An 18430-nucleotide genomic window follows, 5' to 3' on the forward strand; every position below is an offset into this window, starting at 1 on the left:
AGAGCTTCTTCGATCCCCACTCCTGCCTGGTGACCCAGTGCTTGGGTCATCAGGGCAGTAAAGGTCCACAGAACCACAATGTGACTTAATTCATATTCCCTAGGTGTCCCAAAGAACTTGAAACTGAGAATTTAGTTTAAGGCGGTCCTAAGCTAGTAGTGGCCCCAGGCACCCAATAGAATTAAATACATATTTTTTTTCTGGAAAAATCTCCTTCAACTCAAATCTCAAATAACCCCATGGGTAAAGTTCTAAGAACTATGAGATCACAGTTTAAAATTATAAAACAAATAAGGAAACAAGTCACCTTAAGCAAAAGCCAGCAAAAATAACAGATAACAGTATTTGGCCTGCAGAGACTAAGATATTGAAATTACCAGGGATAAATTTTTTAAAAAAATTCTCATATGTTTAGGGAAGTTAAAGGAGAGAGTAAAAGTATGAGTAAAACCAAGATATTAAAATTATGACCAAGCAGATTTGGAAAAAGAACTAAGTAGCGCTTTCAGAGTTGAAAAAAATATAGTCGTTAACATTTAAAAATCAACAGACGGGCTGAAATGCAGATTAGACCCAGCGGAAGAGTGATTTAATGAGAATGTGAAGGAATTACCTGAAATAAATACAGCACAGAGAGAAAAAGTGGTGGGAACCTGAGTGAGAAGCCCTGATAGATATCTAATTGGAGTTCTGGAAAGAAAAATGAGACAGGAACAATATTTGAAGAGATAATAGCTAAAATTTTCCCAAAACTCATGAAAGATAGACAGATGGCAGTGAATCACAAAAAATCCACACCTAGACACACCATACTAAAACTTTAGAATATTAAAGACAAAGGAAAGATATTTAAAGCTGCTAGAGAGAAAAGAAGCCTTACCAAAGGAATCCCAGTTTGATCAACAGCATATACTTCTCAACAGCAGTAGTGGAAACCAAAATAGAGCATAATGTTGCCATTGATGAAAGAAAGCAATTACAGAACCAGGAATGTATTTTAAGCTGTAATATCTTTCAAGGATGGTGATGAAATAAAGACACTTTTCAACACATAAACCCCAAAGAATTTGTCACTAGCAAATCTCCACAAAAGGAAAGAATCTAAAGAATGTATTTCAAACAGAGGAAGGTAATACCAGAATGAGGTCTGAGATGCAAGGAGGAAGGAATCATGAGCAAAGAATGTATAAAAATATCGGGAAATATAAACATAACCTATGAAGTGATAATGTTCTTGTGAGGTTGAAAGGGGAGTGAAGAGGGAGTGAAAATATCCAACATCAGTGTCGTCTAAATCAAGGGCGGGGGTATGATCAGAGTTTAAGTAGTCTTACTTGATATTGTACAGTGAAAAGGTGACAATATTGATTAACTTCAACTTTACATAGTTAATATTTACAGATGTGGAAATGAATAGAATAACTACTAAAGGATTAGAAATGCAAAACTTCTGAAGTAGTAGAGAAAATGAGATGAGAAAAATAATAAATCCATAAGGAGGAAAAGAAAGCACAGAAAAGGTGGAACAGGGCGTGGAGTGTATAGCTCAGTGGTAGAGAGCATGCTTAGCATACACAAGGTCCTGGGTTCAATCACCAGTACCTCCATTTAAAAAAAAAAAAAGAAAAGGAAAAGAAAAGGTGGAACAAACAGAAAGCACAACTTAAGACCATAGAAATAAAAATATTAGTAATTATAAAAATGTGAGTAGACTAAATATTCCAGTTAAAGTCAAAGACTGATTCACTGGACAAATATTTACTGAGCATCTATGATGTGCTGGACACTACTGTAGGCACTGGGCACATAGCACAGAGCAGTGAACAAAACAGCCAAAAATCCCTAATAGGAGAAATGGACAGCAAACCAAATAAGTAACACAAATAGTGCAATAGATAGTGGTGAGTGTTCTAGGGAAGAAGTAAAGCCATGAGAGAAGATCGAGAATGAGGAGAGTCACATAGTAGTCAGGAAGAGTGCATCTGAGTAAAGACCAAAGGAGATGAGGGAATGAGCTGATGGCTATGAAGGGAAGGGAATTCCAGGCAGCAGGAACAGCATGAGCACATGCCTTGAAGGGGATCACAGCTGCTGTGTTTGGGAAATACAAGCAGGCCAGTGGGGCTGCATGGAAGGGAGTGAGGTGGCGAGTGGGAATCAACGGGCCTCAGGAGATGCTGAAGAGCCAGCTCATGAAGGACCCAGTGAGCAAGGAAAGGACTTGCACTTTCCGTCTGAGGGAATTGCTAAGCCATCAGGCAGTTCTGGGCAGCGGAGTGCCTGAGCTGATTTTGGATTTAATGGGACCTCTGCCTGCTGCATCAGGTGGGGCAAGGTGGGAGCAGTAGAGATGGGGAGAAATGGTCAACCAGAAAAGGAGCTATTGTTAGCCTAGATTTTTTTAAAATCCACGTTTAGGCTGTTTAAGAGAGATATTATGTAAAACATAAGTATATAAAAAGTATGAAAAAAGAAGGTTGGAAAAAGGTATACCAGGAGGATGTAGTTAAATTCATCAGACAAAATAGATTTTAAGGCAAAAGCGTATCCAGAAATAAAGAATGTCAGTACATTATGGCTAAAAGTTCCAAAGATTCACCAGGAAAGTATTTTACCTTTACTTGTTGACTTATTTTTTTAAAGTTTTTTCTTGGGGGAGGAGGTAATTAGATATGTATGTATGTATGTATGTATGTATGTATATATGTACATATGTATGTATTTATAATGGAGGTGCTGGGGATTGAACCCAGGACCTCATGCATGCTAAGCATGTGCTCTACCACTGAACTATACTCTCCCCTTTCTTGCTGACTTATTTTAACTAGTATGTTTCCTGATTGTTAAAATTGAATAAAATGAACATTTATAAAAATATATATATATTGGGCAAAAATTAACAGAACTATAAAAAAAAGAAAAAATCCACTTTCATATTGGAATGCTTTAATATAACTCAGTAATTGGTAGGTCAAGCAGTCTGAAAATCAGTTACATTTTAGGAAACTTGAAGCACACAATTAACAGATTTAATCTAATAGATATATAGAGAACATCACTCTAAATTAAGTACATAAAACACATTCTTTGCAAACGTCCATTTGCAGAAACTATGTACTAGACCTTAAGTCACATTTCAAAGGCCGTATTTCCTGATCACAATGCCGTAACAGAAAGATAACTGAAAAATCCTTATGTGTTTAGAAATTAAGAAAGAGTTAATAAAATTATCCAAAAAAATGATATAATTAGAAAATACTATTTAGCAAAACCTGAGGAATATTAAAAAAACAATATTAGAGGAAATTTTACACAGAGTACAGAAAGAGGAAAGACTAAAAGTTAATGTGCTGAGTATCTAGCTTAAGAAGTTAAAAAAAGAACAGCAAAATAAGTTCAAAGATAATAAAGATAAAGAGGAAACTAATAAAATAGAAAATAAACATACAGTTGAGAGAAACGAATAGGGACATTATTATACACCCTTTGGAGATTAAACATCTGGTAGGAAGATATTATGAATAACCTTATTCTGATACATTTTTAAAACTTTGGTGAGATGGATACAATTTTAGTATTTAACTTATAAAAATTTACTGAAGAAGAAATATAAAGCCCAAATACTTATTTAATTATTAGGAAACTGAATCAAGAACAAAAATCTTCCTGCAAATGCAACGCTAGGCTTTTATGGTTTTCCTGGACATCCAAGGATCAGATATGCCAATCTTCTACAAACTATTCCAGAGTAGAGAAAAAGAGAGAACACTCCCTAACTCTTATTATTATCTTAATATCAAAATCTAACAAGGACAGTTCCCCCTCCAAAAGTTCTACAATTATTAAGATCTTCTTAATTGTGGATATAAATATAAAAAAGTCTGAATAGAACATTAGCAAACTGAGTCCAGCAATGTTAAAAAGACAATACATCATGATAAAGTTAGGTCTATCCCAGAGAGTCAAGTATTATTTAATATTTGAAAATTGACTAATGTAATTTTCTGCAGTAACAGATTTATGGAGAAAAAAATCATATGCTCTTCTCAATGGATACAGAATGAGCATTTGATAAAATTCAATATCCTTGTGACTTTAAAATAAATTCCTAACCAACTAAAAATAGAAGGGAACCTAATAATAGAATACCTCTACCAAAAAAAAACTGACAGTAACCATCATTCTAATAGTTGGAAAACTTTGAAAGCATCCCCTTTAAGATGCAGAGCAAGACAAGGGTGCCCTTCACTTCTGTTGAGCGTTGTACTGGAAGTCCTGGTCAGTAAAGTAGAATAAGGAAAAGAAATGACCTGAGAATCAGAAAGGAAGGAGCAAGTCTGTCCTTATTCTCAGATAATGTAAATATATTTATATTTATTCTGATTGGAAACCCAAAATGAATGTTCAAATAAATTACTAGCTTTATAAGAGTTTTCCGAAATGAATTACATTTCTGTACCTTAGCAACAAACACGTAGGGTATGTGATTATAGAAAAGATCTATAATCATTTAATTATATCAAAGTTATAATCATTAAAGCATACAACATTCCTAGGGAAAAATCTAACAAAAGATATGTAAGACCTATTATTTTAAAAATTATAAAACCTATCAAGAGTCAATTAAAAAAACAAATTAATGGAGAGATATACATGTTCATAGATTAAAAATCAGCTTGGTAAATTGTCAGTTCTGCCCAAAATTGATCTATAAATTGGAGAGGGTATTAGTTGTTCATTTTTTTAAATTTGATGAGCTGAGTCTAAAATTTACATTGAAGAGGAAAGGGCCAAGAATAACCCTTGTCCTCCCAAAGAATGAGAATGAGAGTAAGAGGGCCATGTGTGACTTGTCTTACCAGATACCAAGAATTATTATCAAGATTATTATCAAGCTAAAGTAATTAAGAGAGTGTGGTGTTGGCACAGAATAGAGAAACCTGAAGCTGGTCTTCTATATGGAAACAGTATATGTCAGAGAGGTATTGCAGTTAAAGGAAGAAATAAATAATGCTAGGACAATTAGTTATTGTGTGGGAAAAAAGGAAAAATCTGTGCTTCATAAGTATGCAGTTTTAGGTTGGATTAAAGGCTTAAATATAAAAGGCAAAAGTGCCCATCTTCTATAAGACATTATCAGACTATATATTATGACTGTAATGTAAGGGGAAGATTTCCTCAATTAGACTGAAAAAATACAGACTAGAAAGGTGAAAACTGATCAGTTTGACTTTGTTCCAATTAAGAACGTCTAAGACACCATAAAGATCTTGTGGGGTTTTTGTTTTGTTTTCCTTTTATCCTTAAGTCCTTATCTATTAGAGATGCATTCTAAAGTATTTATGGGTGAAATGATGTGTTATCTTGGGTTTGCTTTGAAGTATTCCAGGAAGAAAACGTGGGGAAAGAAATGAAACACGAATTATAGGACATCGATAATTATCAAAGCTAGAGGGTGGGAGGATGGAGGTGTCTTATATTATTCTAGTTTTTGTGTATGTTTGACATTTTTTCTTTTAAAACGTTTTTCAAAGAAACCATCTACTTTTATGGTGACTGCCCTGGATTTTCTAGATGTCCTAATATTTTTGAAAACTCATTTTTCTGAAAAGTTCCCTTGTTAATGTGTATCTAAATGCAATCTAACTTTTATCTCTGAGTAGGACTTTCCTTATAAATTCATAAATCATGAAGCATCCTCTTTAAAAAAGAGATACCCTACAGAGAGTGAAGAGATGAGTCACAAACACCTTCGCCTGGGAAGGTATTCGTAACATACCTTCAAAAAATTAGTATCCAGATATTAAACAAGGAACTTTAAAAATCAGTAAGTAGTTTCTTAGATATGACATCAAAAGTATAAGCAACACAAGAAAAAAAAAGACAAACTGGACATCATAAACATTTTTAAATTTTGTGCTTCAAAGGACACTGTCAAAGTGAAATGACAACCCACAGGATGGGAGAAAACATCTGAAAGTCATGTATACGATAAGGGACTTGTGTCTAGAATATGTAGAGAAGTCTTACAACCCAGTGATTTAAAAGATACTTGATTTTTTAAATGGGCACAGGATCTGAACAGACATTTCTCCAAAGAAGATACACTGTGCCAAGAAGCATGTGAAAACATTCTCAACATCAGTAGCCACTGGGGAAATGAAATCAGAACCACAGCAGAATACCACTTCCCATCCACCGTGATGGCGATAATCAAAAAGACAGAAAATAACAAGTGCTGGTGAGGATGTGGAGAAATTGGGAGAATACACTGCAGATATGATTTGGCAGGTCCTCAAACCATTAGAATTACCATATAACCCAGCAATTCCGAATACTCTTATGCATATAACCCAACAGAAATTAAAACATATATCCAAACATAAAGCTTTTACATGAATGTTGATAGCAGCATTATTAATAATAGCCAAGAGGTGGAAGCAGCCCAAATGCCTATCAAATGATGAGTGAATAAATAAAATGTAGTGTGTACACAAAATGCCATAAAAAAGGAATAGAGTAGTGATGCCTGCTAGTGAATGACCTTTGAAAAAATTATGGTAGGTGAAAAGAAACCAGACATTAAGGACCACATATTATATGATTCCACTTGATATGCGGTGTCCACAGTAGACAAATCTATAGAGACAAAAAATAGATTAATGGTTGCCTGGGGCTGGGGGATGAGCTGTATGGGGGTGAGGGCTAAGAGAGATGGGGTTTTGTTTTCTTTCAGTTCTAGACTTGCTTGTGGTGATGGATGCACAACTCTGAATATACTAAAAGCCACTGAATTGCACACATTAAATGGGTAAATTGAATGGAATTATATCACAGTAAAGCTATTTAAAAACATCAAGAAGCAGCAACTCACTTGGCAAAAGGCATGTCCAGGCATTTCACAGAGGAAAAAATGTGTGCTCAGTGCTAGATACCTGAAGAGATGCTCAGCCTCATTCCCAGTCAGGTGAATCCCAGTGGAAACCACAGTAGGATGCCATCATATCTTCACCTGTTCGCAAAAATTTTAAGCTCAGGCGATACCACTTCTCCGCCGTAGAGGAGGGGAAGCCGAGGGGGAGCTCATCCGCTGGCAGAGGGGGTGTGAAGTGGTGCAACTGCTTTGGAAAATAATCTGGCATTATTTTTAGAGGGTTGAAGATGCAAGTATTTATGTCCCCAGCAATTCCACTCCGAAGTATCTATCTAAAGAAATCCTTCCAGTTGTGTGCTGAGATCACATATAAGAATAGTCACATAATAAAATAGCACTATAAAATTCAGAACCACATAAAACTAAACAATATAGTATTTACATATATATATATATGAGCTAAATAAACTTTTTAAAAAGCGAACAAGGAAAGGTTAAATGCAAAGTTAAGGGTAGTGGGAATGGGGAAGAATTGGGAGGGTCTCACAGGGGATTCAGGGTAATGGTAATTTTCCTTCTCTTACATTGGGGGGGAGGGCTGTAGGTGTGTGTTTTGTGGATGGGGGCAGGGGGTACAAGGCAGAATATTTTCTGACAACCTGACATGGAGGGAAGATTTAGACAAACTCTGGAGCTAACATAGAGCAGATTTTCTGTGCAGTTCAATATTGAATGCTAATAATGCTGACCCTGAGTTTCTAGAAAAGGTTAATATATTTAGCATCTTCTATTTAAGAAGCAAAAAGGATGAAATGTTTTTATGAGGAGTAGGGAGAAAGCGAAGAAAACTACAGCCAAAAAAAAAAAAAAAAAAAAAGGCAGCAGAATGGAAGTGTTTTAGAGCAGTTTCCAACAAAGGTGGTTAAAATGAATAGTTTTCTACTGCAAAGTGATCGTCATTTATTTGGGCCACAGCTACTTTGTACTTCAGCAATGCTAACTAATCCAAACATGCTGTAAATTACTAAACCCCCACACACCCGTTTCGGACACTTAGTGGCTGACTCTCTTTTTCAGATCCTGCTCACACTAAACGATGAACCACAAACCGGCGGAGGAAGAACCTATTCACTAGTCCCACTACTCCTGGGTGCGTGACTGCCATCCACCAGCACTGCAAGGGGTGCAGAGTGTTTTTTTGCTGCCTCAGTCCCCAATGCCTTCAAGCAGAAGTGGCAGTAGATTGTTGCCTACCAGCCAATCCAGACTCTTCCTGAGACGACAGGAAAACATTTCAGCTAGGTTTCGATGGACCTTGGCAGTGGGGACATTCAGCTGATGCATTATATTACCCCATCAGAGCACACGTGTATCTTTTACCCCTTCTGCCCCCTCCCCAACCTGCTTAGGTCTCCTCTGTCCCTCTCCTGCTACCGCACAGAGATGATATAAAAGAGGCTCTTTGGCTATTTGCATTTTGCTTCCTCTTCTTTTCCAGATTGCAGTATTAAGCTTTACCTCCTACAAGCCTAAAATCCCAACAAAAGTATCTACCAAAGTTGTTCTTCCCTTTCCAGAGGGTTTAGGGGGAAGGGGGAGCTTACATCACAAGTCTCCCAGAGAGTGGAGGAAAGTCGGTGTGCTGCTGACCACATGAGCCATGGTAAAGGCACCCTTTGGAATTACTGATTTCTAAAACTAATAAAGTAAGTCTATTTTTATTTTCTTTTTTTCCATTTACTAATTTCCCAACAATCAGTATTCACAAATAAGACAAACGGGACCAACTTCTCATTTTATTTCATTGCTGGGCAATTTCTTTAAACTTAGTGAAGAAATGTGAGCTGTAAAGTGATGTTTTATTCTTATATTTGGTTTCAACAGATGGTGGGTCCAGGCTGCTCCCGAGGGGCCGCTCCCACACCTGGGGAGCTGGTGCTGCCAGTGCCTCCTTTATCAGACCACAGCAGACAGGCCCTCCGGTGGCACGTGAATCTGTATCCCGTTGCACAGCATTGACCTAAACAGTTCATCAGAATGAGGCAGCATGGCCCCCTGGCTGCTTTCTGCTTGACCTCTGCTCTCTCGCTTCCTCACCTGTCCTATCCTCTCTCTGGCTTCCGCTGGGGGAACGGTTGACAGGTGGGCTGCGAGAACCCACTGAAGGTATATTTAGCTGCCCCAAGGAATTATTAGGTGAGAATCCAGCCTCTGGGGTTTCCACAACAAGGTGCTATAGATTCAGCATGGAAGTTCCAAATGAAAAAGGACACCCAAAAGGCAGAGAGAAGAGGGGCTCTGTTGCCTTTGGAGTGAATGAAAGCAGGCTTGAGCTCAGTGAAGAACTGTTCATTTGTGAGGGGTAAAGTCTGTCAGCTGCAGGAGAGAAGAGAGAATGCATTCCAGATGTTCCTGGTATTTCTGGTTAGTAGTTTGAGGACCATCTTAATTGTTTGCTAACTTCGTTATAAATTGGTTCAGAGGCAAATTAGAATTCCCTCCTAATCTCCTGCTGATGTATAGAATTGGGAAATAAGATGTTTGGGGAGACTCGCCATGTGGGTCTTAAGAAAAAGCATAAGATGGTTCAAGCCCAGTAAAAGACCTTTTAGACCAGAATTGCCCCAGGTGACCGTTGAATTGAGTCCTCCAGCTGATCTCTTACTGCGTTCACCAGGTGCTGACCAGGCATCAGACCAGACTCCAGGTCTCTCCCTTCATTTACCGAGGTGCTTTAGTGTCATCATTACTGGCACTGGACTTCTCCTGGTAATAAACCAGGCAAATCACGTGATCCTCCTTCCAACAGCAGTGTCCCTCCTTATACTTCCCCACAACAAGCGTGTATTTTTAAAGATGGACAGACGATGGTTCAAGTTTCTGTACTGCCTGTAAGTGACGTGGAATGAGGAGTCTGGATTTCAGACCCCTGCCCTTGTTTGTATCAGCTGATTAAGGTAAGAATAGAGCTCTAATGAAAAAACACTTGGAATCACAGTGGGTCTGTTTTCTTTGGGCTGTTTCAGGAAACCCTGTTTGTTGCCTTGATTCATGATGATGAACCATAGGCCAACATTCTAGTGATGTCCTGCGAGGCTGGATAAAAAGGAAGGTTATTATAGGGCCAGGAAGATTTTTTCCCTCTTCCTTAGTTGAGCCTCAAGTGAGGATCAGTGATGTCAGGTGTAATGCACTGCTTTTCAAAATGCAGTTTTTAGGCAGGCTGAACCCTGCTCCAGTCCTAAAGACTTCTCAAAAGCTGCAGCTTGAATTTGTAGATTTTAAATAAACACTTGGGTGATTCTCATGCCCAGTGAAATTTGAGAATGGCTGCCATCAGTGAATAGACTGAAATTTGGGATAACGTTGGCCACAGCTCAGGGGCTAAGTATGCTGCATCCCCTCTCCAGACCCACTGGCTCCCTTGAGTAAGATGGAACATAACCCCACCAGCCATGATTTTAGGGCAGGGACATAGCGCCTGAAATACAGTGAAAGCAAAGGAGTGCCACATGGGATGAAGTCTGAGAGAGAAGCTCTTAGAATTGGCCAGGCAGAGACAAAGCAGGAAAAAAGTCTTGGTGACCAAACTCAGGAGTTCAGTTTGGGAAAAGTCCAAAAGGAGTAAGGTACATGCACACCTAGCCACACATACACACAGAGGCACAGACATATTGTACACATCCTTCACCCTGCAATTTCAGCTTCAGATAGACTTTTTTTTTTTTGCCAGTGGTAAAGTGAAGGAACATGTTTTTCAGGAGCTGCTGGATGGTTCCTCACTCACTGCAGATGGTCGCTTCATGTGGATATACACCACAATAGAATTAATTCTGCATTGCTCTGGCATCCATGACCTCAAAAGAGAACAATAGTATTGTGCTTTTCTTGCTCTCTCCCATTCCCAGTTCCCTGACAAGGGGCCCATCCTCTGAAAAGCGGTCCCTGTCGAGCTCTTCTAGGCTCAACCTGAGAACAGCGTTAGCCTCATATTCTTAAGGCATTTGCCACAGTTTCTCTAGTTCTCAACTGATTTGGAGGGTGAGATGAGATTTTCAAAAATGATGATGTTGGTAATTTATAGTGAATGTACAGACCATTTCCACCTGCAAGGGTTCACACCAAGTGATGTTGCCCATGGTTAAATGGAGGTCACATTTGTATACTTTCTGCAGATCTGAGCCACTGCACTGCCTCTGTGTGCCTGAGAACAACATACTTTGAAAGAAGGAAGGAAACACAAACACTAGTGCAGTCCTCTCAGATGGCAAAAGGCAGGGCAGTGTCCTCTCTCCAGGGGATTCATGGTCTGCAATGTATTTGATGTTTGAGATTCTCGGCCCCAGAGTCCAGTTACCTCTGATTAGTAGGTGTGGACATGGAATTACAAAGAGGGTAATTAAGGATACTTATCAAGTCAGACTTACACCTTAGAATAAGGTTTTTATTGTTTAGAAACAATCTTCCAGAAGATGAAATGATCCAAGATTCCCCAAAAATATTTATTTATTCAAAGATTTTGAGAGTAATATTTGTATTTGTCTTTATACCTCAGTCTATGCATCTGGGGCCAAGTCATTGTGTGGCACGTGTGCAACTTCCCCGCACGCCTCACACGTTGTAGCACCTGCTTCCAGGAACACCAGGTGAGCACAGGGTCTTGAGGGTCAGGAGGGGAAACCCATAATGCCCCAAGGCCGCACAGATCCAAAATCCAGATTTGTGCGCCCCGACCTGGAAGGTGTCTAGCCAAATGTCGAAGGAGAAACACGATGGAGGAAGAAGGCGAGAGGAGGAACTCAGGGGGCCTACCGGAGAGGGTTAACTCCCACCCTCTGCTTCTGAGTTCAGCGTACCCAGAGGGCCCAGGGAACGAAGTTACCTGGGTTTTCTCCCTGTAATGACTCTTGATGCTAATGAACATCCAGGGGACAATTTGCAAAACTAACAGATTTGTCCTTAATCCCCAGGTAAGTGTGAGATACAGATCTGGGGTTTTGTCTTGGGAAACTGCCTAAAGGAAAAGGCTTGCCTTGTAGGACATAATCCAGGTTCCCTAGAGCAGACGTGGGGCAGCGATGAGCAAATCTGACCTCGGCTCCACGTGTCTTCCAGCCTGGCCCTGTCCCGGCCACTCTCTGCCCTTCTTCCTCCCTAAGGTATCCCAAATCCCACGGGCCCGCGACATGTCGACTTGCCATCCCTCTTCCTCTGTCCCCACCACCTCTGTCCACGTCACAGAAAATCTGTGTGTTCTGAAGCGTTCAACTTCCCCTAATCAAACCCACACTTTCTTTACTACAGTGATTCTCAGAGCCAGCAAGAAAGAGAAATGTTCCAAAAGGGAACCTCCGTCTCAGCCATTTGCCTGGAGCTGAAGGTTGTGGGCTCCTGGCCTTGAGGTGAGGTCTGTTGCTTTTGTGTTTCCCAAGGAGCAGGCAGTCCGGCAGTCGCCATTCTCCCTCCTCTCTCTGTCGCAGGCGGGGCCTCAGCTACACTTGCAGGACTTCACCACCATGTTAGAGAGCTGCTCCACCTTGGCGGTCCTCCCGACATAGTACAGGATGGTCAGGGGCTCCATGTCCTGGGGCACGCAGCAAGGTGACGCAGAGGCTTCCGGGTTCAGGGTGTTGTACAGCCCCAGCACCTGGGGAGGGATGCATTATTTAGAGCTTGGAAAGCCACGCCTCAGGCTGGGGGCCCAGGAACCCTATGAGGTCTGGGGGCTGCTCCAGAGACTGAGCAAGGGGTGAGCTGGTCACTGATGCTACTTCTGAGGAATTGGCGGAACATCGTTTGGGTGAGTGACCGGTGGCCATTCATCCACACGGGGTGAGCACATCACATCTGTGTATTATCAGTTTAAGCATATCCCAGTTACTGGGGACTTTGAATTGATCATAAAATTCTCTTGGCTGTGAAAAAACGCTCCTATATTGGTCTTCCTAGCTGTAACTGATCACTTTGGTGAGAAACGGTCTCACTAAACGTTGCCTTGGGCCTCCTAGTTAAAGGGCCAAAGTGTGGGGCCCCAGACAGAATGCAGCAACAAGGGGCTATAAAGAAATGTACTTCACAGATCACTGCCCTATCTGGGATTCCCCTTGAAGGAAAGACAAACTCGTTTCAGAGTCGTGGACTTCCCTCTCCCTTCTCTTCCCTTTGTTTCGTTTAGCTACTTCTGTGTACTTTACCTCGTCTTTCCAAACTTTTCTACATTTAGGAGGCTAGAATTATTAGAGTTCTTTATCTGATGGTAGAAGCCTTTTGGCCCCAACATCCCTTGCCAGCCACGTGCATCTCTGGCATATGAGGTGGCCCATGACATCTAATTCATTTCCAGAGTACAAAAGCCTATTAAAAGTCTGGCTGAAACTGTGGATGAAATGTTAGGGCAGAATGTGACCCACTAGAGTTGGTGCCAAGATCAGAACCTTCATCAAGGGGATTTTACACATCCCAGACCATCATCCACTCATGCAACACTAAGTCCTTCATGCATTCTTTTTAACGAGCGGCCTGGTTGGCTCAGCCCCAGCGCCCCGTGTGGCATGACCTTGCTCCATACCGAGCTGTGGGTTGTGTCTGTACTGCGGAGGTATGGGCAGGGGCCTGAGCAGAAGTTGGCGTAGTAGCCCTTAGGTTCATGGACCCATTTCCAGCCCAGATCCTGTCGGAAGTCAATGTAGAGAGGGCGCACGCAGCAGTTCTCCTCCAAATTGCTACAACAACAAAAAAAGATAAAAAGTCACCCTAAAAGGAAATCACTGATATAAAAAACTTCACAAATGGCCCTCCTATTTGCACTTGGAGTCCTTCCTGGTCATATTAAGAGGTGGCTCTAATCAGTGGAATCTCAGGTTCAAGTGCATTGAGCTGTATTAACTCTAAAGGCATTTTCCTGTACTGAAGACCAGGAGCCCAAGGACATAGTAGGCAGATACAGATAATAGAGGAAGAAAGGAAAAAAGGCAAAAGTGGCCCTGCCCTTTTACATCACAAATCAAAAGAAAGACTTAAAGTCTGCCACACAAAACCAAGCGCTGAATGTTACTAGCCAACACAACTTTGTTAGGGTCAATTTCATTGTGACTTTCCTAACATGCACCCAACCAGAAATGAACTCTTAGCTCCTGCAGCCTGTACACTAGAGTAAAGGACTGCTTAGATTAAATCTAGGGACCATGGAATCAAAATGAGGCGTATCCTATCCTAGATTATCCTAAATGTGATTATCAGGCCACTTTAATTCTGTTGCCTGCATAAATCCATTTGGCAATACCCCTTGCCAAGTGGGCATCTAGCCCACACTTCAGCATCTGCTGAGATCTAGAACTCGCTGCTGCCAAAGGCAGCTATTGGCCAAAATCTGGCTTCTTGTGGGTACCACGGACGAACCACAGCAGACACTCTCGGTTATCTCCTTAACAGCCATTCCTACCCCCAACCCTTGCCACCACCCATGACAGTCTGGAACAACACATACTTGTTTTCCTGGCCTCCCTTACAGGTAGGGTTGGTCATGTAACCCAGCAATGACCAATCAGACATAAGGAGAAGTATGCACTGGGTGAGGGCAAATTCTGGCAAAGATATCTGATTCTTTATAAAAGTCACAGAGGGAAGAGGAAAGCTGCTGGTTCTTCTGCTTCCCTCCTCTTCTTGCCTTGAGATGGACAAGATGCCTGGAGCTCGAGCAGTCACTGTGACTGTAAACAAGAGGATGAAAGCCAACATACTGAGCACGGCAGACTGAAGAGAGAAACCCTGTGTCCTCTGGAAGTAAGCAGCCAGACCAGCAATGGGCCTGCTCCTACACACTTCTTATGAACAGGGAATCCCTTGTGGTTTAAGCCACTGTCATTTGCAGCCAAGAGCAGCCATTCCTAACTGATGAAGGAAGAACCACACAGAACAAATCTCCATGGCAGCCTTCAGACACTTGGAGGAAACCACACTGCCTTTCCTATACCTCCTGTTCCTGAAGCTCAGCATCCCCAGTGTATTCAGTTGTTGCTCAGAAGACATGGTTTTAGATCTAAAGATTTCCCAGTTCTTTCTTCCCAGCTCCATTCAGGCATCCTCCTCTCCAGCCAAACCAAACCATTCATGTTCCTTCCTTTACTGGAAGTGCTTCCTCCTCCCGTATCCCTACATACCCAGGCCTTACTCATCCTTGAAGACTCAGCTCAAATTTCGCACCCTCCTGAAGCCTTTCTTGCATCCATCAATTAACTCCTCGCTCCAGATTCTGAAAGCACTTTATCTTTCGGATCTTCTCAGGGATGTGGTCATGTTCTACCTTTTAGTAATCACTGTGTATGCTTTTTTTTAATTCCCCTCCCTTGTAAATGGGAAGTGAACCTATTCCTAAACAAGAGAAGATGCTCTGTCTTTTTTTTTTTAAATCTCTTTCCAGTGGCTACCCAACTATTTCCGAATTAGTTTGTAATTTCTCTAGCTCAAGTTCCTGGCTGCAAGTGGAGACTGTCCTATTTTCCCTCATCCAGTAGCATCCTTGGATCCTTCATAGGGAACTGAGCACTTCTTTAACAGAAATCTCTGCATTAATCGTGCCACACAAACGTGCCCTAGAAGCATTTTAAAACGTGAAAACCATGGAGAAACCAAACTTCTCCAATCCAAGCCATTTCAGTAACACTGTCCTCCTCCTTTACTTCATCCAGGCCCTTAAAGAGCTGGGCTATGGAAAAACAGTGGGGTTCCCAGAAAAACAGAAAGAGATTTGTAAGAGATTCTAAATCTTCATTCCTGGAGATGTTTGTGAAAAGCATCGGGGACCCTCAGTTGGGCACAGCTTCCTGGGGCCTGAACCACGGTCAGCGCACAGTCAGGGTTGTCTTGGACGTCCACTGACCCTGAGTGGGCCCAGGCTTACCGGAAGCAGTAATTGGTGTCCAGGGCCCGCTTCTTCCTCTGACCCCCCTGGCCTGGGTTGTCCAGCCGGTCTGGGGGAATCATCATGAGGATGAGATGAGGGCTGTGTTCCTTCTTCTTCTTAAGTCGCCCCAGATCTCCACGGCCTGGATCATCCTCACTGTCCACACCTGCAGGAAGGGAGGAAGGTGATGGTTCTCTTGTCTAAGGAGGGCAGGGGGAGGCTGCTTTCTCATCCCTCCCATCACTGTTCAGGCGCAGTCTGTGAGGAAGGCAGAGGTGAGATGCAGCTTCCTGCTACTGTCTCACTGCAGGAAGGGGAAGACCAGGTGGAGGAACCAGTATCAGAGGAACCCACAAGACGCCCCTGGTCAGATCCCCTCGTGACTCCTGTGCGTACGTCTTCCAGAGGGGACCTTTAGGGATCCATGAGGCGTCCCTGTCACTAGGCGGCTCTAACAGATTCGTTTGGTTTGTCAGTTTAGATTCTGAGACTTAGAACCTTGGGGCATGAGTTTTCTCTTATAGTCTGAATTGGTCAAGATAGCACAGAAGTCCTGACTATGATTTAAGGTGTCACAGTTTAAAACAGTTTGAATGGAAGCCAGAGGAACAAGAATGAATATTGTTAATAATCACATTGCACTTACAGTTTCAAAGCTGTGTTCTCTATAAAACTCAGATGAGGTAATGAAATGTATGACTAACTCTGGAAGGAAAACCTGATATTTCATCTACGGAGACTGAAAACTGAATTAGAAGGAGTCTCAACTAAAAGAAGATCTATTCTGTGACAGACAGCTGCCAGCTATCGTCCACCTCCACCAGGGAGGGACAGGAAAATGAGGAGCTGAATTTGCGTGATGACAAGAGGGACTTGGACCTCATGCAGGGGGCACTCAGGCTGAGAGAATAAACGGGAAAACTGGATCTCAAATTTCCTTTTCTGAAAATCTTCATGAATAAGATAACTGCCTACTGACGTGGGAGAATTTCACCCTAACCCGGCCTGTAGGTACGGACTCCAAAGGTCTTTTGCGTTCTGAGGTTCTGGGATTAGGACGTCAAATGCTTTGGCTGTAAAAACAATTAGGCTCTGAAATAAAGCCCATGAAGGGTCAAAAGACTGCCGAGGGCTGGGAGGCAAGAGAGACCTGCATCTTTTTCCAGACATGCCTCTGACCCCAGGCTTTGCTTTGGTTGGTTTGACCTTGACAAACTACCTGGCGTCAGGTGTGCCTACCTAGGTTCCCCAGAAGGGGCTTTGAAAGGAAAATAAAGCTTCCCTGGAATCTAGAGAGTTGTCTAGGCTGAACACCTTAGAAATATAGCAGAAAAGCAGAAATGACTCAACCATTTTGCCATCTCTAGGCAAACACCCTGAGGCCCGAAGCAATGGTTCAAACCCAGATGACTGATCAGGCGGGCTCTGTGACATCTGGGAAGCCCAGCAATCAGAGCACTCACATTCACGGCCACCAAAGTTCATTTCTTTTGGAGAAAGGGAAGACAACTACTATTTAGTGAGCACCATGGCACTTTCTACATGTTTTACGCTGGTTATCTCATTTAATTTCATGACAACACTGAGGAAGAGGTACTCATACCCCCATTTTACTGACTGAGCTCAGAAAAGTGGAACGGCTTGCCTACGTGATTTCATGGCTCTTACCAGCATAAGGCTGTCTTCCAAATGCTAATGAATTCTCTATAGCTATAAGCTGAACGTCACATTCCTTGCTTTTGGGACACAGCAGAAGCACACAAGTACAAAAGAGCTGGCCATCTCCGTGAGAGAGCTTGGTTCTTTTCTTCGAGTCTGGCAGGGGTCTCCTGTCTTGCCTCATTCACTGCCTCCACCCATCCTACCATACGCATCCATTTTGTTACCTTTGAATTTGATTTCCATCACCTCTTGAATGTTTTCCAGGATATCCCCATTGGGCTGAAAGGTGTGACATGGACAATGAATGCTGATTTCCAGACCTAAGTTGGACTCTGCAAAGTAAGACACAGAGTTGGTGAGACAAGCGCTTTGTTTGATGAAGAAGGGTACCCACCAGCCATGCATGGCAGGGCTGGGACCTCTGCTGCCACAGGTAGTCATAGGAACTAGGTTAGACTGAGGGTCACAGGAGACAGAAGGTGCTGGAAAGCTAAAGCAGACCCTCACACTCACACTGCCACATTCCACGCACTTCTGTTACATTTCAGACAACCCAGTGGAGGCATAAACCAGTGGGCATAATGAGGGACAACTGTCATAGCCATCTCTTTTCAAAGGATGGTATTAGGAAAAAAATTGTCACCAGCCTACTAGGGGACAAGAATGAAGGTACAAGAAAGAAGGGAAAAAACAGTCACACCCCCTACCTGTTGGTTGGGAGAGGAGATGTTCTAGCCAACCTGCTAAGGAAGGATGAAGGGGAGAGAAGGGGACTGGGAGAGACTGGGGAAAGGGGAAAACTGAACAACTTGGGGTAGAGAGGCTGCGATTCAAAAAGCCACAACCTCAAAGGGCCACAAGGTATGAGGAAGGTGGCACAGTCTGAGCTCTAGGATTAAAAGTCAGGAAGCAAGGCCAAAGCAAGCTCTCCTGCGAGCAGGCAGCAGAAGCAGTGAGGGTGGAAGATGCCAGCATTTTGCCCAGGGCTGCGA

General features: G+C 42.2%; 2 protein-coding genes across 19 annotated transcripts in view; one reads left to right on the forward strand and one right to left on the reverse strand.

Annotated features, from left to right (window-relative positions):
• Positions 1-8595, forward strand: part of TTLL5 (tubulin tyrosine ligase like 5) — a 254847-nt gene extending 246252 nt beyond the window's left edge. For all 17 annotated transcript variants that reach the window (XM_032482399.1, XM_032482401.1, XM_032482408.1 and 14 more), the window contains one exon: positions 7952-8595. In XM_032482399.1, the coding sequence (XP_032338290.1) occupies positions 7952-7974 (23 nt within the window). In that variant the 3' untranslated portion in view covers positions 7975-8595. The remainder of the gene's footprint in view (positions 1-7951) is intronic.
• A 2702-nt stretch (positions 8596-11297) lies between these two features.
• The window catches only part of TGFB3 (transforming growth factor beta 3), a 28551-nt gene continuing 21418 nt past the window's right edge, over positions 11298-18430 (reverse strand). For both annotated transcript variants that reach the window (XM_006184461.3, XM_014559072.2), the window contains exons 5-8: positions 17663-17770; positions 15774-15942; positions 13443-13596; positions 11298-12521 (exon numbers count right to left, since the gene is read on the reverse strand). In XM_006184461.3, the coding sequence (XP_006184523.1) occupies positions 12363-12521; positions 13443-13596; positions 15774-15942; positions 17663-17770 (590 nt within the window). In that variant the 3' untranslated portion in view covers positions 11298-12362. The remainder of the gene's footprint in view (positions 12522-13442; positions 13597-15773; positions 15943-17662; positions 17771-18430) is intronic.

The sequence above is a fragment of the Camelus ferus genome, chromosome 6, assembly GCF_009834535.1.
Source record: "Camelus ferus isolate YT-003-E chromosome 6, BCGSAC_Cfer_1.0, whole genome shotgun sequence".
NCBI lineage: Eukaryota > Metazoa > Chordata > Mammalia > Artiodactyla > Camelidae > Camelus > Camelus ferus.